The sequence below is a fragment of the Carettochelys insculpta genome, chromosome 1 (genome assembly GCF_033958435.1).
Source record: "Carettochelys insculpta isolate YL-2023 chromosome 1, ASM3395843v1, whole genome shotgun sequence".
Classification (NCBI taxonomy): Eukaryota; Metazoa; Chordata; order Testudines; family Carettochelyidae; genus Carettochelys; species Carettochelys insculpta.
Genome location: NC_134137.1, coordinates 168,416,131 through 168,437,904, shown reverse-complemented (window position 1 = coordinate 168,437,904; position 21,774 = coordinate 168,416,131). Strand labels below are relative to the sequence as shown.

General features: G+C 42.9%; 1 protein-coding gene across 4 annotated transcripts in view; it reads left to right on the top strand.

The window, feature by feature from the left end:
• The window catches only part of CASK (calcium/calmodulin dependent serine protein kinase), a 384,458-nt gene that overhangs the window by 329,383 nt on the left and 33,301 nt on the right, over positions 1–21,774 (top strand). For all 4 annotated transcript variants that reach the window (XM_074995109.1, XM_074995125.1, XM_074995118.1 and 1 more), the window contains exons 15-17: positions 865–943; positions 6,726–6,811; positions 15,805–15,873. In XM_074995109.1, coding sequence (XP_074851210.1) covers positions 865–943; positions 6,726–6,811; positions 15,805–15,873 — 234 coding nt within the window. The remainder of the gene's footprint in view (positions 1–864; positions 944–6,725; positions 6,812–15,804; positions 15,874–21,774) is intronic.

Below are 21,774 nucleotides of genomic sequence, written 5' to 3'. Positions count from 1 at the left end.
ACCAGTGTAGCTTCTTATATGTGTTCTGATAAAAACAAATCACACCTCTAACTGACATAGTTTTAGCACTGCAGAACAGTGTGTAGAACTGACCTTAATGTGTAAAATAGTACTGGATAGTTTGCAATTTAATAAGTTATTTCATTTTACTAAACTAATGGTTCTTACTGCTTGTTTGTACAACAGCTGCAGTCTTAAATAACTATAACGCCACATACAAAGAAACCATGTTATTGGAGTTACACACTTAGATGCTCCAAGTTGAAAAACAGAGGTCTTGTTATGATTTCATAAGGAACAAATACTTTGAATAAGTTTCTCCAAGACACTGTTGTACTGTATAAATTTTTTATTTATTAGTTCACAGTCTGTCTATGCTGTGTAAAATTCTTTTATGGATATACTGTAGTCTGCATACTGTCTTCATCTTATAAAGAATCAGTGTCTTTACCAGTTGCTAAAAATCCCTCTGTGCTATAATCAAATTGTATCAGTTTTTTTAAATGGGAAATTAGTACAAATAAAAATGGAGGGACTTCTAAAAGAATGTTACACTTCTGGAAAACAAGTAATATATTTTTGTTGGGTTTTGAAAAATAGAATAGTAAAGGAGGAAACTGTATGTGTTCAGCATCTAAAGTGTTTCCCTGATGAATTTTATGCTGATGACTTGATCTCATATGAGCAACAGTGTATAAAGGTGAAATTTTTGCCTCTTTGAGGTCAATGGCAAAACTCCTGTGGATTTCAATAGGACCAGGACTTTAGCTTTATCTCAAGCTTGCTGCAGAAATGATCATTCTTAATAGATAGTGTAGCAGGTTGCTGTATATTTTTTAATGATTTAACAATTTCTTTTACTAGGGAATCACTTTAAAAATGAATGAGCTGAACCATTGCATTGTTGCAAGAATTATGCATGGAGGAATGATTCACAGGCAAGGTAATCTTAGGACATAGATAATTTTATTCTCAAAATGGGTTACTTCCATAATCAGTTACATTTTGCATAATGAAAGGACCTAATCCTAAAACTTATTGTTCCACACCAGTCTGTATGGACCCCTTTTAACTTCATAGGGCCATCATGCGTATGCAAGCATCACTTTCAGAAAGGGCACCTGAGTGTTTAAATTTTGATTGTAATAGTTAATGATGCAGGTTATCTCAAACTGCTTCTACAGAATATCATTTCTAAAGTGTATGTCATTTGGAAAGTCATATTTGTGTAGGGCTTTTCTAAAATTCTTAGGGTAAGCCTAATATTTTCTCTTGATATATCAGAAGTCTCTGTTCAGCAGAATTTCCACATTTCTCCATGTATTGTCACCAAACTGAAACTCTTAGCAGCTTTGACTGCTGAGGTACCTAAATGTGAATCTGGAACCAAAACTTTTGCCTCCCATGCAGTTTGTGACTTTATTTTTGGCTTTCACTACTCTGAGCTATTGCCAAACCTTAGACCTAAGCCTGTTCCTCCCACTCCCATCACGTGTGCCCAGATATATGTCAAAAGTAATTAATGACTGAGCTGAAAGCTGCCAACTCAGTAGAGAGCTAACCCTGAAGACTGCAGGTTTGAGCTGTATCTCTAGGGAGGTTTCTGGAAGTTTGCAATTTGAAAACTGTCATTTTGTCATCAAATTTTCCTGAAAAATGACACATTTGAATTTGTGTGACCGTACTCATGAAGGGACACCATCAGCCTGAAACCTAGTCATTTGTTTTAAATGAGTTGCAGAGGAGATTTGGCCAGTAAGAGTCACAGTTTGTTTGTTTTGTTCGTTTTATCATTGTCCTCCTTTAGAATCACTTAAATAGTAGTTATCCTCCATGGAGTAGACAGGTTATTACTTTGTATAATAGCCAGTGCTGCTTCCAAAATCAGGGAGATAGATCCTTTAAAAGTTTAGTGAATTTTCCACTATGCCCATTAGAGGAAGGGGCCTGTATATTTTTAAATTATTGTACATCATCTAGTGTTTCAGAAATTTCTAGTAGGTATTTGAGCATTTGTGTTTTATTTAACTTCAGAATGCTTGTGAGTTCATTCACAGGTCTTCAAATGTTGTTGCTCATTTTCTGGGTTGTCTTCATGTAAATTTAAGCAAGATGCAGTCAATGCTTTAGTGCTTTCTTTACTTGTTCAGTGTTTGTAAAATCTTTTGGTGTTTTAATCTGATTACCATTCTAAATCATAAAACACTAGAACTGGAAGGGACCTCAAGAGGTCATTGAGTCCATTTCTCTGCCCTATCGGCAGGACCAAGCACCATAGACCATCCACGATAAGTATCTCTCTAACCTGCTCTTAAAAATCTCCAGTGATGGAGATTCTACAACCTCCCTAGGCAATTTATTCCAGTGTTTAACCACCCTGACACAGGAAGTTTTTCCTAATGTCTGATCTAAACCTCCCTTGCTGCAGTATAAGCCCGTTGCTTGTTGTCCTATCCTCAGAGGCCAAGGAGAACGATTTTTCTCCCTCCTCCTTGTAACCCTCTTTAAGGTACTTGAAAAGCATGATCATGTCCCCTCTAAGTCTTCTCTTTTCTAAACTAAACAAGCCCAGTTCTTTCAGTCTTCCCTCATAGCTCATTTTCTCTAGACCTTTAATGCTTGTTGGTTCCTAAGTTGGTATTCTAGGAGTCTGCTGACTTCGTATTGATTTATTCAAAATTTCTTTGTCAGACCTGAGTAGTCCACTTTAGCAATGAAAATGTAAGCTGGCAATAGTTTTGTGTGCTGCGCCAGCCCCTGAATCCCCTTGCCAATTTGCATGTCTTTATTTTTTTAAATTTGTTTCTTTTCTATTAATGTGAGGAAGAACAGTGGGATTCCTAATTAAACAGGAAAACTGACAATACACTGAGGACTGTAAAATACTCAAAATAAATGGGAAAAGTAGTGAAGTATAATTGTCCCCATTTTAAAGGCAGAGAAGCAGAGGTTGGAAGCTGGCGTGACTTGCTCAAAATGAGTAATGGCAGAACTAGAATTAGGTCTCAAGACTTTCTAACACAGTGATTCTCAGTGAGAAGCTTTTTAATAATAAATTAATTGCTGAAATAATTTGTTGGATTCAAATGCTGAAATTCAAGGGGAATAAAACACATTAAATAGCTTTCAAATCATGTATGACTTTAGATAGGCTTGTGTATTCTCTTAAGGGGACACCAGCAACTGGAGGTCTAGTTGGACTTGACATAACAGATTAAAGAGACACTGTGAATTTTATAGTTGCACTTCTATTTGAACTTTTATTTACCTATTGTTGTTGCAAGGAACTTCTAAGATTAATGAAAGAGATTAAAAACCCTGTTTACCTATCTTTAAAAGGATTTACAATGTCTAGAGTGCTTTGAACAAGAAAATCATTATTAAGTGCTTACTAATAGCTTGTTCTACAATAAAAAGTGTAATTTGTTATAGAAACAGTTTAATTGCCAAACTATCTTGCATCCTCCAGGGAACAACTTCCATTTACGTATTTGATTCTGAAGTCCTGATAGAACGTTACTTTTAATCAGAAGTAAATGTTAAATCAACATGGAGAGTTTTCATTGTGCATTATAGCAATAGCAAATTATTAACCAACTGTAACAGCAAAAAATATCTGACTTCCTTGTACTCTTTTATGAGCTTGATTAAACATTGGTAGTAAGCTCCTGTAATCAGTGATCAAATATAATGCACGTGATTGTATGAGTTAATGTTTTAGCCTCTAAATAACTTATTAGCTTCATCTGAATATCATTCCATATATTCAATATACAGCCAAATGCTGTGATTTGTGTATTCTATACAGTCTTAATTTCCCTGCTTCAGCTCTCAATGGCTGCGTGTCATGTCAGTTTTCTTTTGTTTGAGAGGTGGCAGTACAGCAGGCGAGCTAATTTTTGTGCTCTCAACTTTTCCTTTGTCCTCCCTATTCAGTATTTCTTGAGTAGGGTCAACCTGTGCAAAGACTCTTTTGTTGTTTCTCCTTGTGATTTGGTAATACCACTCCAGTTTCAGTCTTTAAGAACTGTACACTTTTGGAATAAGTACAGAGATTGTGCTTTAAATTGTGTCACGGTGGCTTATTTGTGCGTGAGGTTTTGCCCTCGTATCAGTGCTTTAACACAGAGTACTTCTGCATTTTACTTATCTGGAGACTATGTTTAGACCTAAAATCGAGTTAATGCAACACAGCTAGATTTCCTGGCAGCTTTAAGTATCCCAGCCTCAAATGCTTTTAAGTTTTCTCCTGTTTATGTTGTTGTTTTGGCACATTTGTGTCAACTGATGTATTGATTTTAAATAAGGATTAGGCATTAGCAGGCTACTGCTGACCCAGGACATGGACTTCTCATAAAAGACATGGCCTTCCAGGTTGCCTATTCGTATCTGTAAGAATATAACTTAATTTGGAGCTCCCAGAGATAGTTAAAGCGTGAATCTGTAAACACCCATGCCCTAGGACGACTAACAAACGATTTATAAGAGCGTGAATATGATTACATGGTGAGCAGAGGCTATGGTAGTGTACTGGATTGCCTCCAGATTTGCCAGCTGCAGAACTTCCCTCCAGCTGTACAATTTGCCTCCTCAGAAAAAACTTCCCTGCTCCATCCAGCAGGGTGAGGGCTGTCTCAGACTTTTGCACACAGAGTGCTTACTGGCTGATGGTGGATTCGTTTAAGTTAGGTGAAGCTAGAGGAAGGAGATTGGCAACCTATGGAACTCCGTTTATTATCATAGAAATATTTCTACATTGCCATAGGTACGGGAAAATACAAAATACAGCTGGTAAAACAAAAGCACAAAATGTTTGAGCCCATTCTTCACAGAGCTTACAGCCCAAAGTCTGAATAAATACAGAATGCTAAGCAGATATATACTATGGTTATGGGAGCCATTAGGCTGAAAAGAAAGTACCACATGGAGATGCCGGGAACATCTCCCAGCAGAAAAACTAGGAGACTATCTCAAAAAGATAAAAGCCTCAAACCTCTCTCTCTCTCCAGTGACCCAGTCTGACCCCTGTCTTTTTGCTATTAGCCAACCCATTTCTCCACCAAGACAAAAGGACAGAATTTTTAAAATCCCCTCTCAGCTGCCCACCTCCCCCCCCCACACCAGCTGCTACCGTCTAATTATGGGTTGTCAGTACTAGCTTCTGCCACAGAGTAAAATAAATGTCAAATATTCGAAAGAAGAGATTGTATTTAACAGTATTATTTAAATAACTAGTCTGCAGAGCATATTCTTGATTTTTTTGTATTTATTTCAATTTTTCATTCAATCAAAATTTGTTTGGATGTTTACCAACAGTGATTTTACACTGTTGCTGAAAATATATACCAGCAGATATTTTTACATGATTGTGCCATAACAATGAAGGCATCTCCACTCAGAGCTTAGTTCCAGCATCATACAGAGCTCTAATTATTTTGCAATCAAGGCTGTGTCTACACTAGCACCCCCCTTTTGAAAGGGGGATGCTAATGAGGCGCTGCAATGAATATGCAGTGCCTCATTTACATAATGGTGGCCGTGACTTTTCGAAAGGACCTGGCACACTTCGAAATCCCCTTATTCCTATTTTGTTATGAAGCGTCTCATTAGCATCCCCTTTTTGAAAGGGGGGTGCTAGTGTAGACACAGACCAAATGTATTTTCATAGAAAGTGTGAAGGGCTGAGAAAGTTTGCCAGTGCTGAACTTGTATGACTTTTTGTTAGAAGATTAGGTCATCAGTACACCAAGGCAACGTGTACACTAGCATTCCTCTTTCAAAAGATGCATGCAAATGAGGGAAATTGAAAATGCAAATGAGGCAAATTTACATATTGGTCGCCTCATTTGCATATTTGTCTTTTGAAAGTAGAAAAGCAGTGTAGGTGTGGCTCTAAATCCCATCTTTGCCTCTTTCGAAGATGGGGTTTACTTTGGAAAGAGCAGCATCTACACTGCTTTTCATCTTTTGAAAGAAGAACATGCAAATAAGGTGTCAGATATGGAAATCTGTCTCATTTGCATGCCTCTTTCGAAAGAGGAATGCTAGTGTAGACACAGCCCAGCTGTGAGCGGTTTTTGATTTAAAATTTAAATAGAGATCTACTGCATGCACATACCGTAAACTACTAACTGTGATGAATCCTGACAGCTCTAGTTAAGTCAGGCTCTCTTTCTGTTATAAAGCATGTGGTTTTGGAATTCAGTATTTCTGCTACTTCAAATCAAGCTGAAATTTAAAACTCAGACCATTAGCTTGAATATATTTTTTCCCTCAAACATCATGATCATTTTAGATTTCACGATCAGCACAAACACCATTCATAGCTTAGGTGATTTATTGCCAACGTCTGCTTCTAGAATGGCTTTGTTTTGAAAAACAGATTGCCATAGTGTTTTACTGTATAATCTTTCACAATATGCCCACTTTTCTTATCATCAAAAACTGCATTTGCACAGGTAGCACGCTCACACCATTGATTTCAACGAGACTTTGAAAAAGTAAAAAATGCTTTGTAAAGAAAAAATGCATGTTTAATAACAATTTAAAAATCTTGGTTTCTAAATTGTTCACTTTGAATCCCACTGCTTTGTGGGTTTCAGTTAGGCATTAAGTCCTTATTTTAACATTTTAAGGTCTTTGTACTGCCAATCTCTGTTTGAGTTTGGGTATTGTCTCATGGTTATATTATAAATGTACATATTAACTATTTGTTAATTCTGCAGGTACTCTTCATGTAGGAGATGAAATCCGAGAAATAAATGGAATTAGTGTAGCAAACCAAACAGTGGAACAGCTACAAAAAATGCTTGTAAGTACCTAAAAGCTTGTTGATATTAGTTGTTTAATATTTTTCAAAGAAGCAAGAAAATTGATCCTTTTTTCTTTTAACAAAAGCTTTTTAAATCATAGTATTCTCTATTTTCACTCATTTCTTAGGCTATGTCTACACTAGCCCCAAACTTCGAAATGGCCATGTAAATGGCCATTTCAAAGTTTACTAATGAAGCGCTGAAATACATATTCAGTGCCTCATTAGCATGCAGTTGGCCACGGAACTTCGAAATTGACGCGGCTTGCCGCTGCGTGGCTCATCCCGACAGGGCTCCTTTTTGAAAGGACCCCGCCTACTTCGAAGTCCCCTTATTCCTATGAGCAGATGGGACTAAGGGAACTTCGAAGTAGCCGGGGTCCTTTCGAAAAGGAGCCCCGTCAGGATGAGCCACGTCAATTTCGAAGTGCCGCGGCTTCCCACATGCTAATGAGGCACTGAATATGTATTTCAGTGCTTCATCAGTAAACTTCGAAATGGCCATTTACATGGCCATTTCGAAGTTTGGGGCTAGTGTAGACACTGCCTTAGTGTCTTACAGAATCCCTTTACCCACCCTACTTTCCCCAGCTGGAAAAAATTAATTTTAAATTAATTAATCACCAGTTAATTTATGCTCTGTGTGTGCATGGAACACACCTGCAAACTAATCCATCGGACCACTATCATCTGCTCCTTGAAGTCCTCTATCAACACCCACTTTTATGATCCCATCTAGTAAACACCAAGTGTTTGAATAAATAAGCCATGGGGCCAGCAGCTGATAAGCATGGATGCATGCTGTTTACTAGAGACAGTCTGGTATAACACAAAGAAAAAGACATTTTAAAATTCTTTTAGATTGTCTCCATATCTCTTAGCACCTACCATACCTACGTCACCCGTCAGCTAAGATTATAAATTCTTCCGAAGCGGGAGTCATGTCGTCTTCTAAATGGTGCCAAGCACAATGACATTCTTTCTTTTTGTGATTTTATTATTTATATTATGATCATATCAAACCCTCTGTTGTAAGCAGCATACTCTGACTAGGTCCTTAGCTCTCAATAACTTGTGCAATGTGTGGTGCACAAATTATTTAAGTTATTGAGAGCTATCTTATTTCAAACCCAGGGCAAGCTGGACTGCACCGGGTTTCAAAATAAGGGACTATTTCAAGCTTCCCACTAACTCTTGTACAACAAGGGTTACTGGGAATGAACCACTGCTATTTCGAGCGTGGTATTTAGCCAGACAGTTTCTATTTTGGGATCCAAAGGTATCCCAAAATAGAAATCCTAGTGTAGCCTTAGCCTCAAGTATAAAATTGTGTTATCTTTTTTTGTTATCTCAGGCCCTCATAGCTACAGAGGTAAGTAATGGTCATAAAATTACCAAAACTTTTTAAAATCTGCCACAATATTTGATTCCAGGATCTTTTTCAACAGTAATCTTCACAGGCTTGACTCTAATTAGTACAAAATATTTTTATTTGTTCTAAATGACCTGACCATTTATTTAAATTTAAAGTTTAATCACATGACCCTTGCAATGCTGAGCAAGGTAAAGAACAGGGATTGACAGATTTTTCATTATGCCCTCTGTAGTTTTCAGAATGTCATTTACCTTGTTCCTGTTGAAGATGTATTTCTTATTTTTGCCTTTAACAGAATGAAAGGCATTTGTTGTACTAACTATGAATATTCCTACATTTGGAAACACATGTCCGTGTGGGTCTTCACCTTAGGATGCATGCATCCACGTGCACTGTCAACAGGAGATACAAATTAAAAGTGTCCAAGAGTTCATGCCTGAACATTATACAACTTTGTTCTTTAGAGCAAAGGCATGTAGAAAGGAATGAATCTGCTGCTACTACGGTTTCCCAGCCGGCTGTGATTTAAGCCAAAGCAACTGCATGACCACTGCTTCTTAGCAGATATTACCAGTTCTTTTACTTTTTTTCTTTCTTTATTTTATCTTGTGTTTCATTAATATTTTACATATTTTCCCCTTCTTTGCAGCAGATGATTATATTTTAGAGGGCTTTGAGCCACCACCTTCTTTCCAGTTCAGAACCAATGCTTTGACTTTTCAACCAGCCTTACTCTAGAAGTATGACAAAAGCCCCAGGATTCATTACCTTCCAGGCCTGCAGTAGTTATTTCCCCCAGAGCACCAGACTTTCTAGCAGTCTTCAGTGGCTCAGACACTCATATCTCATTGTAAGGCAAAGTTTGTGCAGGATTCTAAAGAGAGAAATGTGAAGTTTCTCCTTATGGAATGCTCCCAAGCATTTCCCCTCTTCTCTTCCCCCTTCCCATTACTTCAGCCCTACTGGGGTTGCTTGAAAGACAAAGGACTTGAAGGAGAAAAAGCTCCTGGCTATGTCTAGATTACAGGGATTCGTTAACAGAAGTTTTTGTTGGAAAACATCTCCCAACAAAACTTCTGTCCACCGATTGTGGCCAGACAGCAAAGCACATCACTCTTTCAATCCGCTCTGTCAATGCTTGCTGAGAGACACAGTGCTTTCCGGATATCCATGGTGCCAGAGCAGCCTCAGGCTTGCACTGGCCCTACCCAGAGTGCTTCAGCACCTGCTGCACCTCCTCCCGGCCATCCTCTTCTTCCTCTGGGAGGGTGAGCCAGACACCAGCTTTGAGGAACTTGCCGTTGCTGCTGCATGGTCCCACCAGCACCCCCCCCCCCACCAGGTTCACAGGCGGATCTGGAGACACCGCACCAGTTCTGAGTGGTGGGACTGGCAGGTCATGGGGCAGTGGGATGGCCAGCAGTGGCTCCAGAACTTCTGCATGTTGAAGGCCATGTTCCTGGAGCTCTGTGCCTGGCTCACTCCCACGCTACAGAGAAAGGACACCGGCTGCAGCCCGCCATCCCTGTAGAGAAGCAAGTCACCATGGCCCTGTGGAAGCTCGCCACCCCCAACAGCTACTGCTCCATGGGAAACCAGTTTGGTGTGCAGAAATCCACCCTGGGGTCCCTCCTCATGGAGGTAAGGCACTGTCAGGCTGCAGTCTCCGCACAGGCGGGGAGGTGTCCCAAAGGGGAATCCTCAGGGAGCAGGGTCGGGGATGCAAGGAGTGGGACCTGCTGCCAGGAGGTCGGCCTCAGAGTGGGGCATCCCAGAGACTTCAGGTGGGGGTATGGGACCTCCACCCCCGGGCCCAGGGACTCCCTCCCTCAGTCTCTTGTGTGTGTGCAGTCCCCTCCCTTTGCAGGTCATGATGGCAGTCAACGCCATCCTGCTGCGGAGGGTCATCTGTCAAATGTGGACACAGTCGTGGCTGGATTTGCTGCCCTGGGGTTCCTGAACTGCTTCCTGGCTATCGACGAGACCCGCATCCCAATCTGTGTCCCGGACCACAGCGTGGCCAAATATCTCAACAGAGAGGGTTACTTCTCCCTGGTGCTACAGGTCCTGTCAACCACTGTGGACGCTTCTTAGACATTTACTGCAGGTGGTTGGGCCAGGCACATGACCCACAGCTGTTCTGCAATTCCAGCCTGTGCCAGAGGATGGAGGTGGGCGCATTCGTTCCCTATTGTAAGGTCACGGTCAGGAACATGCACGTGCCACTCTGCATTGTGGGGGATGTAGCCCACGCCCTAATGCCAGAAGGCTATAGAAATGGGAGGTGGATCAGGTGTGTTATTGGGGTCTTCACTGGAGTTGGAAAATAAGGTGCCACTGAGGATGGAGCTGCTGTGGTTGTCAAAATGTTGTCTTTATGCTTTGAGCTCATGAGGACTTACACCAGTCAGCTGCACCCATGCCAGGAACTCTTTAAAGCCCACCTCAAGGCATGTTTCCAGTGCCTGCTCACCTGCCTGGATGTCAGGGAGCACAACGTCCCCCAAGCTGTGGCCACATGTTGTGCCCTGCAGAACGTAGTAGAGGGGCATCAGGGAGACCTTCCTCCTGGGATAAGGGATGGATGCCGACCTTGGGTATGAGCATCTGGGCACAGCTCCAATTTATCAGGCCCATCAGGATAGGGTGCGGATCCAGAAGGCCCTGAGGGAGAGCTTCTCTCACTGCCCCCAATAACTATCCCCAGGGCCCCCCTGCCAGTTGAGGGACTTCAGTCCCACAGCCCTACCCTGTCCCTACCACAGCCCCTCCCTTTCCCCCTCATCCCTCCCTGACCTCTGCTGAAAAAAGGGGGTCAGGCATGGTGAACAACTAACTGTTTTAGCGGAACAAGGAGACGTGTGCCAGACAGGGGTGGTGGTGTGAAAGCAGGACATGAGTTGCTCCCAGGCCCACAACTGCCACTTCCAGCTGTCCCACACCTGCTGCTCCAGGAGCTCTGTCATCTTTCAGAGTCGTGTTATACTCCCTCTAGAGGTCCTCCTGCACCTGGCAACAACCCCTCCAGCTGCAGGCCCACCCTAGTGCTTGGGTGGAGCTGGCTTGCCTTGGTGGTAGTGTGGGGCTGGCTTGCTCTCGTCTGGGTTAGGGCTGACTTGGCTTGGTGAGGAGCTGGAGCTCTCCCAGCCCTCAGACTGTACAGATCCAGCTATAAGGAAGACAAGGAGGAGAGAGACACACAATGCAGCCCCTGAGGCCTTGCCACCCACTGTGTGCAGAAACCATTACACACACATGCACGCGGACCAAGGGACAGGAATGTCTCAGGAGCAAAGCCATATGTGGCCTGCACAATGGGCCCTGCTGCACTGGGGCTCTGTGGTGCCTCCAGGACCAGGCTGAAGACAGCACCTCCATCCACAGGAATGGCCTTTCATCCTAAGGGGGCATCCAGCCACACAAGAGTCCCTGCATGGATGGCAGGAGAGCTGGCTCTCCCCAGGGCCCCCACACATCCCTGCATCTTACAGCGCTGTCCATAGGAGCGGTTGCTGCTGCTTACCTGCAGGCATGCCCGCGTACTGGGAGCTGCACTCTTCAGTGTGTCTGGGGTCAGGCCGCCACTCTTGTGGCGCTAATCCCTTTTCAGCCATGACAAATGCTGGCAGGCCCCACTGCCATGGGGCTTGGGACTCATCCAACCTCTCCTGAGGCTGGCGCCTGTGTCTGTAGGCTGCCTGCTGGGTCTGAGTGGTACACACTACCTTGTGTGTGGTTCCACGTGCTGGTACTGCAGCACAAGGTCCTACCCAGCTGGCTGGGCAGTGCTCACAGCATGCCCTATCTGCGCCCATCTCCCATGCCCTGGGGTGTGTGATGCACAGGGTAGTTACTGGATGGACCCTTGCCCACCTCCAAGAATGCCCTGGAGGTGGCCTGGCTGGCAGGGACCAACTCCAACATGATGACCAGTGTGCTGTTGCTTGCCTCTGATGCTGTGTCTGCCTCTGCCTCCGACAGGTGTTGGGACTCAAAATGCTGCTCCTCTTCTTCCGGGGACTCTGGCTGGGGGGAGCTTCTTCCAGCACCATGTTGACAGGGTACATGGGTGGTAATGTTTCTCGTCATCAGGATGTCATCCAGTTCCTTATATTAGTGGCAGGTCCTGCCCCGGATCATCAGGCTGCATCCCAGGCCTGGGTGTACCCCTGGCAAAGTTCTTTAACCTTCACCCATGGGTTGGAGCAGTTCTGGGCGGGGTGACCCTGTTCCGCAAGGGCAATGTCCATCCGGGCATAGGCAGGGGTATTGTGGTGCTTGGCCTTGGGGTTGAGGAGTCTCTCATCCTCACCCCACAGGTCTAGGAGGGCCTGTACCTCGAGCCCTGTCCAGGAGAAGGCCTGCCAGCTGGTGCCCTGGGTGGCTCCTGGGACCCCTCTGGATGGTCTCTTGAGATCCCTAGGGGGGCTTGGGGTGCCTAGCTGTCTGCAATCTGTGACAACTCTAGCACAAGGAGTGCCTGTGAGGGCATGGGGGACCGCAGATGGTGCCTCTGCTGCTTCCACGCTCTCAACTTCCTGCCATAGGGTTTCCCAGGCTTCCTGCTGCTTTAAGAGGGGCCAGCAGCAGGAACAATAGAGTGCTGATTGCTGTGGAGACGGTGTCCCCTAGAGCACCTGCGTCACACAGAAGGCCCCTCAGAACATCCAGACCAGCTTTCTGTTTACAGATGTGTTATGCCTCACAGGGAGCAGGGTAAGACACTGAACAAAACTTCCTCATGCTGTCAATTTACTGTTGGCAAAGTGCCTTGGGAACAGAGCTCTCCACAAGTTTTGTCAACAAAATCCTCTAGTATAGACATAGCCACTGTGTCCTAACAGGCTCCAGATAAAGAGGTAAATTACCTCTTGGCATGGAACCCGAGATGCTATGTTCCAGGATGGGTATCTCCAAGGATCCTATGGGCACCAGTGTCAGGCTGTGTACCATATACACCAGATTAACTCAGAAAGGTAAGCCAACTAGTAAACACTGTAGAGAGCCAATTATTCCAACACCATTTAGGTATTAGGACTTTTAGAAGCCTAAAAACTTGTGGAAACCCAAGGCACCATCTTCTCCAGCCAGATAGTTTGAACTCAAAGCATAAAGACAACATTTTGACAACCACAGCAGCTCCATCCTCAGTGGCACCTTATTTTCCAACTCCAGTGAAGACCCCAATAACACACCTGATCCACCTCCCATTTCTATAGCCTTCTGGCACCCTCAAAGTTTTTATCACAAAAAGATTTCTCTGTTTAAGAGGAACTGGCATCTCCCCCTTTCAGGTGCCAAGAGAAATTTCCCACTGATAAGTATTACTGTGCCAACTAGATGCCTCTCCTCAGAGCTCAGCGGGTCATGTAATATCTGTCCACTAGCACCAATGCCCAGAGCCTTTGGATTCTGGGAAGATACCTCCAACTCTCAAATTTTGTTGCAGAGCTATTTAGCATACTCTCTGAAAACTCAGGTGGTGTACCTGGAAAAGGACACACCACAGTCTAGAGGGTACCCCAGTCTCTCCAAACACACAATTCTTCCATATCTATGACTCTAGTGGACCTACTGGAAACCCTGGACTACTAATGTGGACCAATTATATAGGGTTTCTGCCCACAACAGAAGATGGCTGGAAGTTCCACAGGCCTCAACAAGCACAGCACCGCCACATCTGCAGTCACCAATACTATGTGTTTCTCTGGCACAGAAGGAACATCAGGAGGAGGATCTACTGTCCCTTTGGGAACCACCTGTCACCATTTCTATACAACTGGGAACTTATCACCACAGACAAATTGATCTTAGAGTTAGTTGCTATGGAGTACTCTACCTTTTGTCCCCTCTCCTCAGGGATCCCTTTCATGAAGAGCTCCTAAAACAGGAAGTCCAGTCCCTATTCAGTAGAAAATGATAGAGCCAGTCCATGCAAAATTTGTGAGAAGAGGATCTTAGTCCAGATATTTTCTGGTTCCCAAAAGAAATGGCCCTAGAGGTTGATCCTTGACTGCAGAAACCCAAGAATCTGTATTCACTCAACACTTTTGGTTCGTGACTCTGGTTACCAGAATCCTTCTTTGAATCAGTGGATTTAGTTCACTGTCCCTGACCTTCAAGACACTCGTTTTCACATTTTAATGTGCCATTTCCATAGAATTTTTTTTGCACTTAATCATTATCTCAAGCATAATTGATACCATGTCCCCTTTTTTTTCCTTTTTGGTGGGGGGGAGTTTCCATGGCCACCATAGATTTTTACAAATGTCTTCAAAGTCAGTGAAGCGCAGCTATATTCTTCGAGGGTTTAGCTAATCTGTTCCCACATATCTGGAATGCCACACCTCCACGGGACCTTACTTGATCCTCAGGGTTTTAAAGACCTCTCCAGTCAAACCTCTGGGTCTGTTTGTTCCTTTAAGAGCCCCCTCATGGTAGTCACACCTTGGTTATAAAGGTGGAAGAATTCAGAGCACTTTTGGTACCTGCCTTGCACTATTTCGTACTGTAGCAGGGTCACACCAGGGTCACAATTTCTGTCCCTAAAGCTTACTCAGACTTCCGTATCGATCAGGATATCTCTTTGCAGGTATTCTTCCCCAAACCTCACTCCTTAACCTTCACACCTTAGACATTCAGAGGGCACTAGCCTTCTGCCTTAACCGTTCATGATTACCCTAGACTCTCTTCATTCTTTTCTGAAAGAATGAAAGGGCAATTGATTTCATTTTAGAGATTATCAAAATGGGCTTCAGTTCACCTCTTCTTCGACATTATGCTAGTCTACCTTTGTCCAAAAGGGACACAACCTTTGATGCCATCTTCCACACCATCTTGGATCCTCCTCCTTGGCACCCACCCTATGCTGAGTTGTTGCTTGAGAGTCTGCTGGAGTGGAGCACCCATAGGGACCTATACTCAGAGAATTCATTTATCTTTCAGTAACTTGAACTCTTGTAGATTTTTTTGTTCTTATAGGTGTTCTGCCTTGCAGCCTCTTTACCCTCTTCTGTGGAGTATCTAGTTCTAATTGCGAAGGAACTGGAGCTGCGATCTGTCTGCTTCTCCCTATATGCCTTCATACGGAAGCATGAGGCCATGTAATGCAGAGATGTAGCCCTGTGGAAACTGGTAAATCAAATCTCCAGACAGGTACTCATAGGCATGCATGCCTTCTGTGATGGAGCACCCAGAGTGCCTCGAACATCACAAATTATTGAAAGATAAGTAACCTCTCCTGTACAAACATGTAAATTGAATGAGAAGAAAATCTAATTCCTTTTACAAAAAGGCACAATGTAAATAACAAGAAAAATAGCTGAGGGCAATGGAAATAAAAAACTCACTGATATGTACTCAGTTGCCATATAAAAATACAGCTGTAATCTGTAGATTTCTATCGTGCAATCACTAATGGTGTATGTCTGGTTTTATGTTGAGACAGTCTGAATGTTTTTATTTCTAAGTGAAACCACATTTTGTAAAACCTTTCCAGTTTATTTCTGAAGATTCATTTTCAGAAGAGCTGTGCTGCTTTTCTTACTGATATGAGAGTGGTTTCTCATGTTTTGTCGGTCACATTTTGTTTTTTAAAGAAATAATTTTCTTTCTCCAGCGGGAAATGCGGGGGAGCATCACGTTCAAGATTGTGCCAAGTTATCGCACTCAGTCTTCATCCTGTGAGGTAATGAGTTTAATGAACCATTTCCATCCTTTCTCAGCCCTGTAACTAACTGCCTGCTGATGGCTGAATGTTCTTGCTTTCTGGGAAATTGTTTCTGCCTGTGCTGTTAGATCACGCACACCAATTTTACAACAAAGATAACGGAACAGGAGTAGGTCCCACCCACCTACTCAGCCCTGCCTTCCTATTCATCTCATCAGCACCGTAACTAACCCTTTACAGCCTATGACATTAAAAAAACAAAAAAAGAAAGAAAAAAAAGAAAATCTCTCAAGTCTCTCTTCAGTTAAAATGGAAGTATGGCGTGCCCAGTTTTAAAATTCATAATTTAAAATACTTTCTCCAGGAAGTCTATTTGAGTTCCCAAGTTACGGAGCTTGAATAAATATTTCTTCTCTGTTTTAACATTTAAAATGTGTGATTGATCGATTTGGGCTGTTAAGGGTTAATTGAAGATCCTGTTTCTGTAGAAATCTGTTCAGGTAAATTTGTGATAATTAAATGTCTGTAACAGTAACATGCAAAATATGTTTCTATGCAGAATTGGTAACGTGTCAGTACTCAAGAAAAACAGGTTTTGAATTCAGTACTCATTGAATCAGAAAAATGGTGCTATAGTTTTGCAAGTTTATGTAACTTTTCCTTGCACACAAAGACAGAAAGGAGTTTAAAGCATTGAAAATGGCTTTTAAGGAAGGATATTTTTCCTATTATGGCTTACAGATTGGCATGAGCACTGCATAAGCAATGCTGTTTTTTCCATGATTCATAATTAGCTGTACCAACAATTCCCAAATGTGGATTCAGAGAATTTGGGCTGAAGCCCTGACCCTATGGAAGTCAAAAGCAAAACTTTCATTGACTTCATTAGATCTGGAATTTTACCTTGGTTGACTTGTATATCTGCAAGTGCATGTTATTTATCACCAGCATATAGAAACAAAAATTATGATGGTCACTTTGATTTTTAAAAAGTTATTTTGTTTATTTGAAGAAATCAGTTATGAAGTCTTTCTACATTTCTATTATTCATTATTTTTTAAGAAAAACTAAAATAACTTTGTGAAAAATCCCAATATTTGACCCTTATAAAAGAGGGTTTATTTAAAACCTTCTAATTATAGCCAGTTTTGTACCAGGCACAGAGCGAAAAACAAAGCAGATTGTCCAGTGAAATACAAGAAGCCGGTAATAATCACAAATGGTGGAGAAATTGTGGAATGGAACTAAGAAATATGTATCACCACTTGTGCCATTAGTAATGTAACCCTTCTGCTGAAAGGAGTCGGCATCAACCAGGGCAGGGTTCAACATCTTGGAGCTCCTTTTAATCCATCTCACATAGAAGCAGCTGGAGCCCCCACCGAGTAGTCTGGGAAATTCACGCACCCCTCAGCGCCTCAAAGAAGCAATGTTTCCCCATTCACAAGCACAGAGTCTGAGTAAAGTAAAGCAACTTTTAATGAAAGAGGCAGAAAAGTCATATGACATAAGCTTGGGAAAATACCACACCCTGAGTTCATAACCAACCCTCAAGAAACTGTCCCAGCTCAAATGGATTGAGCAGTGTCCTTTGCCCCTCAGGCTCACCAGTCCAATGCTGTAAAGATCCAATCCACCCATCCAAACTTTCTCCATACCCCACTTCAAATGCCCCACTTACAACTGCGTCCAGTCTGTGCAGGCCCTGACACATCACCCTGATGAATTCCGTCACTGAACATGAGGCAATGCCACGTTTGTGCTGGTCCGGCGTTCCACTTGCTCCTGCCAGCCACCCTACTGGCCACCCACTGCTTCTCCTACTTGGCTGCCTGCCGGTCCTTCCTACTAGCTATCTGCTTCTTCTCTTACCAGCTGCCCGCTCCTGCCAGCCACCTGTCCACTGCGCTCTGCCGGCTATTTGCCCAGTTTTGTCAGTTTTGGCTGTACGCAAAGCCCTGTGATTCCAGCTCTGTTGCTTCAGCTACTAGTGATTTCAGCTCATAGTGGCATTTAGCTCTCGGCCTGGCCACAGCATCTCACTATCCACCAACATGGATTCTCACAAAATAACTATAGACCAGGACGAGTCAAATCAGTCTTACAGCTGTATGGCCAAAAGCCTCCCAGCCAGTTGGTTCAATCACTGTCCCTCCCCTGCTTCAACCTCACAATGCTTAGATGGAGGGGGCCCTGTGCGAGCCATATGTTACACAGCAGTGATGACTGCCCTGTACCCCCACAACAACTTCAAGCGTTGGTAAGACTCCACAGTTCTTACACTGGGTGATAGCATAAATTGTGACTTTACAACATGTTGTTTACACTAGACAAAATATCATTGCTTCACCTGCTACCCATCAGGTTTTGTTTACAAGGCATTACATATGCACACCTTTACATGTTCATGATGTCCAAGCTACACATTCCCCAAATCTTTCAGCAATATTGAGCTCCTGTTGGCATATTCCTTACGGTAATAATAGAAGATGTTTTACCTTCCAATAATAAAATAAGATAAACTAATACATTTTAAATTTACTGAGAACATGATAAATCAAGACTAAGTAAATCAAACATACAAATCCAAATTCAAGTTGTAATACATGTTTAAGGAAAGCAATGTTGTCTGAGGCTAACAGTAATAATAAGACATCTCTTTTGCTTACTCTTCTGATGTAGGTTCTTCAAAGCCACCTGTCCTAGCAGACTAAGAAAGAGGGTGGAATCTTCCCTTCATTTGGGCAAAATATCAGAATTAAAATGGGGGATTAAAGACCTGGGGAAAATTAAGCACATACATATTTACAATACATGGTTATTTCAGGCACATGATAAATTGTTTTCATCATGCCTTTGTTTTGTATGCTCTGTGCCCCCTAACATCTCTGCACTAGGATTGCTTCCAGCCTTCTAAACCCTTGAGCTGCAACAAAGAGCCATTTTTAAAAGTCATATTGCTACAAAAACGGTATTTTCTGCCTTTCTTCTCTTCTCTCCACAAATATGGAATTTACGCCTCAAAATTGTACAGATATGTGACATAGACCAAGTAATATTTATTTCTTGGCTAGTAAAAGGCTTTGAATCCAGTCTCTTTCAAAAACAGAGGGCTAGAATTGTAGGTGTTGTATGCCATTAGAAAGCCACGATGCCCTCATTCTTAATGGTGTACAATAATTGTCCTGATCCCAGAGTAGGTGGAGAGACATCTATCAGAATGCAATACGACTAGTGAGGGGTTGTCACCACCTATTCTACCACTGTGGGTGTCTCACAGTGCTTTGCTGCTGCATCTCCCAGCCCTGGGCTCTTCAAACAGCATGTAGGTCCATATACTGCTGCATCCAATTAATAGTATGGCTTCTACCAGCCTTGATTACCACTTACAAGATGACCCCACACACACTCTGTCCCAGATTTTCCCCAAAATGTGTTCTAAACCACCCAGCCCTCTTTTGGACATTTCAGATATTAGAGGTCCCCTGCAAAGAGTCAGTGTACAACAGTTTGCTATTGTAATTGGAGTCACCAAACGTTCAGTTAAAACACAACATTGGATTGGTTTTAAGTACAAATATAAGGTATTACTATCAGAAATGCTTCAGAGAGGATAAAATACTTCCTAGTAGTTAAGACTTATAACAAACTAGACTTGATTCAAGGTAAAATCTTCATCATTCCTTCCCAGCAACATTGCTGACTGAATTCTCAAGCTGCGATCTGCCCTCAAACAACCTGATGGGGGAGACTATGGGGTCCCACTCTGATCCAAACCTGGGAGTCTGGTCCACTCCTCTTCCCGGACATTAGTCTCAGCCAACTACCATTGTCCCTGCAAGCATGAGCTGTGGAATGGAGCTGCCAGTCACAAAGTGCCAAGGACTCATTGCACAGGATCCCCCATGAAAGTAAGAAGCGCTCCTGCCACTGCCCCCCCCCCAAAAAAAATTCCCTCCCCTGAACCATTCCATGTTGGATGAGACATCATAGTACACACCTCTCAATGAAAATGGCATTCTTAGTAGCCTTCACTTCAGCCCAAAGAGTCAGTGAGCTAGCAGCATTGACAACAGTCCTGCTTTACACAGTATTCCGCAAAGAGGAGGTCCCCCTTCGGTTACGTCAGATTCCTTCCAAAATTGGTTCTGAACTCTGTATCAATCAAGCCACTGATCTGTCTTTTGTCTGAAGCCTACCCTTATCCTGAAGGCAAGAGGATGCACTCCTTCAATGTCAGATATGCCCTGACCATTATGAAATAGCCAAGGCTTTTTGTCACTGTAGCAGAAGGTCATATGAATGAGCCATATCTGCACAGAGACTCTCTACGTAGGTTTTGTAGGTCTATGTATCATATTAGAATGACACAGAATGGCAAAGCTGTTCCTCACCCAGTGGTGTTCCACCCCGTTTCATGGGATCACAACCTCAGTGATCTTCCTGTCAGATGTTGCATGGCAGGACATTTGCAAAATGGCAACTTGGCGCTCTGTCCACACACTTATGGCAGACTGTCATCTGATTCAAGTGGCAGTTTCAGATGCAGTTGCAGGAACAAGAGTGTTGCAAGCATTGCTGTTGTCAACTTCCTCACACCTTCCTCCAGAATGAAAACTGCTTGTGAGTCACTCACATATGGAATACATGTAAGGAGCAACACTTGAAAAAGAAATGGAGGTTACTTACTGTAACAGGTGTCTCTATGACATGCCTGATTCCTTCTCTGCATTGTACTGCCCACCCTCCTTTATCTATGCTTCAGACCCAACTGCATTGCTGCAAGGCGGGAACTGGAGAGTGGTCAACCTGCAGTTCCTCCTATATCCTTGTACAGAGGCATGCAGCGCAATACTGTGTGTGTGCAATTCAACAGACACTGTTTGGAAGAATTTCCGGACTTGGGCACGTTTCCTACATGTGGAGAATGGGTATCTCAAAGAATCACCAGTCAGAGCAAGTAGCCTCCATTTATGTTCGTAGCTTTACCTATAGCATTACTACAGTAGAGTCTCAACATTCGCAAATTCAACTATTTGCAAGCATAGGGGTTGCCTGACTCACCACAGTAGCGGCAGCTGGAGCTGAGGGCTCCCTTCCCCTCTCCCTTGACGCGGAGGGGAAGGGAGCCCTCAGCTCCAGCAGCTGCCACGGAGTTTAGGTGATCCCCCTGTTAAGGGGCAGGGAAGGGAGCCCACAGCTGCTGTTGCTGCTGCTGCTGCTGCTGCTGCTGTGGTGGTGCAGGCAATTCCCGTCAAGTTCCCTGTCTCCACAAGGGAGTAAAATGCTATTTGCGAAACATTATTAACTGTTGTTAAAATCAAATATAATATAGATTAACTATAAAGCCACATATTTTTTTGCATTTGAAATGTACCATCTTTGAATACCTGCGGATTGCAACTGTCCAATTACATCTGTCTTAATTTGTAGCTCTTCAGTAATGTGTAATGGAGTTCTTGTTACCTGAACATTAAGCCATCAGCAATCTGTAAAAATACCCATTCATGACTGCTGAAGATGAATTTTGACCCCTTTATTGTGTAGAGTCTCTATAGTTAATTGCTTCTGAATCAGTAGTACTCCATAATGAGGTTTAACCTGGGCTGAGTTTATATTTGGTTAGGATTTTCAAAAGCAGGTGTATGGGATTTTGTTAAATAACTCAGTTTAGTATCAGTGGGTCATCTCTGAACATCTCAATCTCAGATTTATTCCAATCTCATTCAGACTTCTGGATGTCATGCAGTACATATGCTTTTCCCTCTTTTAGCCTATCTCTTCATGTATTTCTAATGGCATGAGGAACACAGCCTCCTGGGTCTTTTTCATCCAAGATAAAGTAAAGTGAAGTAGGTTTGGAATCCAAGTTTTATTCCACTTGGGCAGAAGGCTATCATGTCTTCAGATTATTCTGAA